The 6,000-nt window shown below is 38.9% G+C and overlaps 1 protein-coding gene across 2 annotated transcripts in view; it reads left to right on the forward strand.

The window, feature by feature from the left end:
* Positions 1-3,540, forward strand: part of egfl6 (EGF-like-domain, multiple 6) — a 100,852-nt gene extending 97,312 nt beyond the window's left edge. For both annotated transcript variants that reach the window (XM_059650372.1, XM_059650373.1), the window contains one exon: positions 2,134-3,540. In XM_059650372.1, coding sequence (XP_059506355.1) covers positions 2,134-2,244 — 111 coding nt within the window. In that variant the 3' untranslated portion in view covers positions 2,245-3,540. The remainder of the gene's footprint in view (positions 1-2,133) is intronic.
* The last annotated feature ends 2,460 nt before the right edge of the window (positions 3,541-6,000 follow it).

Below are 6,000 nucleotides of genomic sequence, written 5' to 3' on the forward strand. Positions count from 1 at the left end.
AATGCCAATAAACAAACAGAAAATCTGAAACAAATCTCGCAAAAAAACCATCAGCAGCATTTTGCTCTTATTTGGCCGTCAATGAGACTGAGCAGACTGTTTAAACAATGCAGATCAGAATCCTTCAGCGGTATTCACGCAGAAAGCATCTACATCAGACCTGCCTTTTCAAAGCAAAAGAGTTTTATTTTCAAACATTTTGCAAACACAATTTCTCAAAGAAAGTGTTTCTTAAAAGGGACAATTTTTGTCAGATGTGCTTTTCTGTGTCTGAACTTATTGTAAAGCTGTCCCATCGCGATACTTTCAATTGTACAGAATGGCTTAAAACTTAAACCATGATCTGCCTCCACACTTCAAGGTGCCTACAAATGTTTGGATTGTCAACTTATATTTATACGTGGCCCACCATAACATGCACCCAAAATAGTCCATACAGACTAAAAGTTCGATATTCAGCTTCAAACGAAGCTTGTGGACTTATAAAGTCAAACTTTTAACATAATATAATTGCTCAAAAGCTCTCTTCTTTTACCCAAAAAGAATCCACTTTTGTGGAATTTAGTTCTGTAGGAAAGGAAATTGGCGTGCAGCTGCATTTGATATTTTCTGCAACAGCAATAATTTTTTTTGTGAACACATATCTTTAAAAAAAGAGCTGTACAATAATACATTATAGTTAACTTGTACTAAAAACCAGAACAGAATCATGCTTGCAACTTAGCAACACTCTTTTCCACACTGGTATTTCACTGTAGCCGAATTACAATTGTACTAAAGTGCTTCCTTTTTTAAAATGAACCACTAAATTTAGTCAGTACATTTGGGGACTCGGCCCAGGAAGGGATCTGCCCTAGTTGGAGAAAGGAAGTGCTACTTCTGGACTGCAAGAAAGTACGTAAAAGTACCGTTTTCCTTTGGAAGGACTTTCTTTGGAAGGTCACTGCCGATTGATGGGCTGATTGGCCTCTTTCTGCACTATAGGGATTGTATGATTCTATGATTTGGGAGCCAGAAGCTCCTGAGAAATCTGCAGTTCTAGCATATTCTTCATTTATTGTTAAATTTAATTCACACTACAGGTGTTTTCATCAGGTTACCACTCAGGTATGATAATTAGGCTGCTGCCTGGCTTTTTATAGGAGTTTGTCCTTGGCCTGATTTCATTTAAAATTTAAAATTTAAAAGGGATGGCAATGGGTTGTGCTGCTCTTTGGGGATTATTTTTTAACCTCCTTTGTCCTCTCCCAGCCAGTTGGGTAACGGCGTAATTTTAAAAAAAATCACAGTTATAAATTGTACAGAAATATGATACATTAAACCTCTAAAGCTATGAGCAGAAGAGTAAACTTCTTCAACTCTAATTCCTCCAGATCTTAGTTATATCAATAATCAGGAGTCAATGAGCCAATCAGAAATGCACAAGCATTGACTGAGACTGGCAAAAAAAATCATTATTTTACTCATTCTTGGGAAGTTAGCATCCTGCTCATGTCCAACACTTATTGCCAATTTAATTGGCCTGTGAAAACAATAACGATTGGCCTTTTTTATAAACCTCTGTAAGATCATGTTTGTGGCAATCTGTATACAAATAAATGCTTTGCTAAGTCACATCTGAAAGGACATTTGTGCACTCGTTGCATTTTTATGACATGCTCCAGATCACAATACATCTTTTTTTTCATTAATACTGATTTTAAAAAAAACTGAATTCAAATTCTGAATATCTCTGGATAACTAATCCGGTAAAATATCTTGGGTATGTTTTGCAAATGGAAACTGCTAGAATGCCAATATAGTCATGCACAAAGAGCGATATGAAAGAAGATGCCATGAAAGATCAACAAGCTCTGGATAAAATATGTCAAAATTCACTGGTCACAAAGCCAACTTAAGTGGCTGGGGTTAGTCTAGAATTAACAGCAATGGAACAAATTCTATCAGCACCATTGTTGCTATTTAATTGACAGACGGGAATTCAGTATTGCTCGTAGAAGCAACCGAACCTCTATATGAGCCTTTAGTTGCAGGGCAATCCATTTCCAAAAAAAACAAGGGAAATCATTTGTTATTCTCACTTATAATGTTTGTGTTTGAATTTCTGTTTCTACTTTTTACATTATTTTGTAGATCATTTTTGAAGCAGAGCGAGGAAGAGGCAGATTTGGAGAGATTGGATTGGACAATGTTATCCTGAACTCTGGACCTTGCCAAGGAGAGATCTCAGAGAATGGTAACTGAGAGAGATATATGAAATTTTGAGCTCCTGAATTCTTCAGTCTATAAACATGTGTGAACACTAAAACTTACTTCAGACCAAAATGCTCTCCAGCATAAAAGTTGTGACAGATTTCCCACGGTGAAGAAGTAATTTTATTCTGATGCCTACAGAGTTTTTGCACTGCAGGATTTTTACACTCTTGGTTTTTATATTAACTGCTATACGTACCTTCTCTGTATAATTTTAACACTGTTGTATCAGTGCAGCAAAGATGCTGTGTATGTCAGTTTTACACTTTCCCAATGATCTTTAAAGCAACTACTCAATTTCCAGTCCTTTTACTTGACCTATTGAATATCCAGTTCATCAAATGAATTCTTACTGTCGGGGGTCATTGACAACAGTATGTTGTCCAATCCCATGTTATATGCTAACCATGTAGGGTGATTAAGCACAAGGTTTTTGTAAATGTAAATGTATTAATAAAGTACTCTATACTATTTGGAAAAAAGAACAATGTAATTTGTAAACATGGCACAGTCTTTACCTTCAGGATTTGAAGCAATTTCCTGTAGATTTTAAGGAATGATATTTCCTGGATTTTTCCCTTTAATGCCTGGGAAAACTTAGTTTAATGGATTCCACAGACAGGAAAGTAGAGTAGAGTGTTCAGGTTAAGGTTTGACAAAGTTGTCATTGATCTGCAGCCCCTCCTCGATTTGAACATCCTCCAGGATTAGGAGGTTCCACAAATGGGAGGAGCTTGGTCATTATTGCAGTAGGTGCAGTTCAGTGTATCTATTTACATTGGGTAATCCAAGTTTTCTAGACCCAAACCTCCCTGTGTTATGACTAAAGGATGCCCATTTCTTGTAATACCCCAAGAAGGTAGAGATGCCCTTTGTGCATGAGAACCCTCAGATCAGAGAGTATGAGATTGTTTTGGCAAGAGGGTGAAAATGGCCTGAAAATTCAAATTCAGCCTTTATCTCAGGTACCCAAAACCTTTGAGACTCATGGCTTACCTCCCAATGCTCTCCACTGTCGAGCAGTAGGGTCCTCAAGATTGGTACAAGTGGGAAATGTTAGTTGGGGAAAAATATCAGCGCTAATGTTTTGCCAGGTGGTAAAATACAAGTTTTTTAACAAAAAAATTGTGAATCCACCACTTTAAAATGACTGCTAAATGATTATCTGTGCCTTGATCTATAACTTCAGGTGTTCTGTACCAGTGATGAATTTTGATATAGATATTTTGTATTATTTTTTGTGTATTTGTACAACATTTTTCAATAAAATGTCTCTTTTCAGATAAATGCTCTTTTCTGGCAGTTACGGCACAACTTTCATTAGCTAAGACATTGAATATAGGAGTAAGGCAGCTCTGAGGAAGAGTCACTGGACCCAAAAAGTCAATTCCGATTTCTCTCCACAGATGCTGCCAGACCTGCTGAGCTTTTCCAGCAATTTCTGTTTTTGTTTCTGATTTCCAGTTTCCACAATTCTTTTGGTTTTTATAGGAGCAAGGATGTCTTATTACAACTTCATAAAACTTTGGTTAGGCCACAGATCGAATACTGCATGTAATTCCGATTACTACACTATTGGAAGGATATGATTACACTGGAAAGGGTGCAGAGGAGATTCATCAGGATGTTGCCCAGTATGGATAGTCTCAGTTATGAGGAGAGACTGGATAGGCTGGGTTTGTTTTCCTTGCAATAGAAGAGGCTGGGGGAAGATCTGATTGAGATATATAGAATTATGAGAGGCAAGGGTAGAGTAGATCAGGAGATACTTCTCCCTATGGCAGACATGTCTAAGAGGGCATACTTTGAGTGTGTGAGCAACAGTGGTGAGGGAGTATGAGAAGAATATTTTTCACCCAGAAGGTGGTAGGAACATGTTGCCTGAGAGGTGGTGGATGCTCACCTAAATTAGAAGGGCATAGTATGCTGTGGACAAAGTGCAAATAAATGGAATTAGTGTAATTTGGTCTTTGTTAGTTAGTATTAACACAGTGGACCGAAAGGCCTGTTCCTATGCTGTATGACTCTATGAGAGCAAAGTGCTTTGAATTGCTGAGAAAATAGAAGGGTCAGTGATGGGTGTCCTTCACACCCTGTGGATTTGGATAGATCTTGGTTGTTCTTAGCCAACATATTAAACCCAAGATGGTTCTACCCACACTCCTAATTGCTTCAGCGAGACCTAGATTCTCAACAGCACCTGAATTTGCCTAAATAACATCAAGCGTTGCTGAGGTTACTTTTGAGTACTGCATGCAGTTCTAGTTGCCCTGCGTTGGGAAGGATATTATTAAATTAGAAAGGATGCAGAAAGCATGTACAAAGATGTTAATGGGACTGGACAGTTTGAGTAATAAGGACAGCTGAATAGGCTGCGATCTTCTTCCCTGGAGTGTAGTAGGTAGAGGGGTGACCTTATGGACGTTTTTACATTCATGGGAGGCATAGATAAGGTGAGTAGCAAAGGTCTTTTCCTGAGTTGAAATCCAGGGGGCATAGGTTTAAGGAGAGAGTGGAAAGGTTTAAAAGGGACCTGAGGGGCAACTTCTTCACACAGAGGATAGTGCATGTATGGGGTGAACTACCAGAGGAGGTGATGGAGATGGTTACAATTACAACATTTAAAAGACGTTTGGACAGACACATGAATAGTAAAGGTTTAGATGGATATTAGCCAAATGCAGGCAAATGGGACTAGTTTAGTTTGGGATACCTGGTTGGCATGGATGGGTTGGATGGAAGAGTCTGTTTCCATGCTGTATGACTCTATGACAGGTTACATGTGAATACGACTGGGACTGACAACCTCACGGGGAGATTGGCTGGTGCTGTTGAGATTGCTTTACATCAGTTTGTAAGAGGGTTGGGTACATGAGGGGTAAGCCAAATTGGAAGGAATTAACAAAGACAGAATTTTGGATAAACTTGGCAGGTCCGGCAGCAGCTGCAGAGAGAGAAAAACAGAGTGAACATTGAGTACAATGTGGCATTTCCTCAGGGCTATAAAAGGGAATACAAAATCCCATCTTCTAGACTTTAGCCGAAGGCAGAGGAAGGGAAAAGTGAACAGATGACGTAGAGATCCAGAGCAAAAGTCGAAGGGATCATTAATGGCAGTGAAAGAGTAGGTGAAAAATTTGGTATGAAAGGGAAAAAATAAATCCTCTCAGACAGCAAAGTAAACAAGACACAATAAAGACAAGGCTGTGCAATATAGAAGGGAAAGAGATGGGCAGGGGAAGAGAAATGGGGCTTCTTCTCCTCGGGGTGGAGAGGAGATTTATTTGAGTGTTTCAAAGCAATAAATAATTTCAATTGAGTAGGCAAAGTGAAATGTCTTCACTGACAGGAGAGTCAGTAATCTGATACCACGGGTTTGAAGTAATGAGAACTGTTTGAATCAAGAGGAGTTTAGCTAGAGGGATAACAGTTCTAGTGCCTGAAGTATCTGCTATACGAAGGATATTAATAAATTGGAGAGGGTGCAGAAAAGGTTTACAAGCATGTTACCAGGACTGGAGAATTTGAGTTCTCAGGAGAGGCTGGATAGGCTGCGACTTTCTTCCCCTGGAGCTTAGAAGGTCGAGGGTTGACCTTATAGAGGCTAATAAAATCATGAGGGGCATAGATAGGGTGAATAGCAAAGGTCTCTTCCCTAGGTTAGGGAACTCAAAACTAGAAGGCATAATTTCAATCTGAGAGGGGAAAGATTTAAAAAGGACCTGAAAGGCAAATTTTCAAACAGAG

Source organism: Stegostoma tigrinum, chromosome 12, assembly GCF_030684315.1.
Source record: "Stegostoma tigrinum isolate sSteTig4 chromosome 12, sSteTig4.hap1, whole genome shotgun sequence".
NCBI classification, from domain to species: domain Eukaryota; kingdom Metazoa; phylum Chordata; class Chondrichthyes; order Orectolobiformes; family Stegostomatidae; genus Stegostoma; species Stegostoma tigrinum.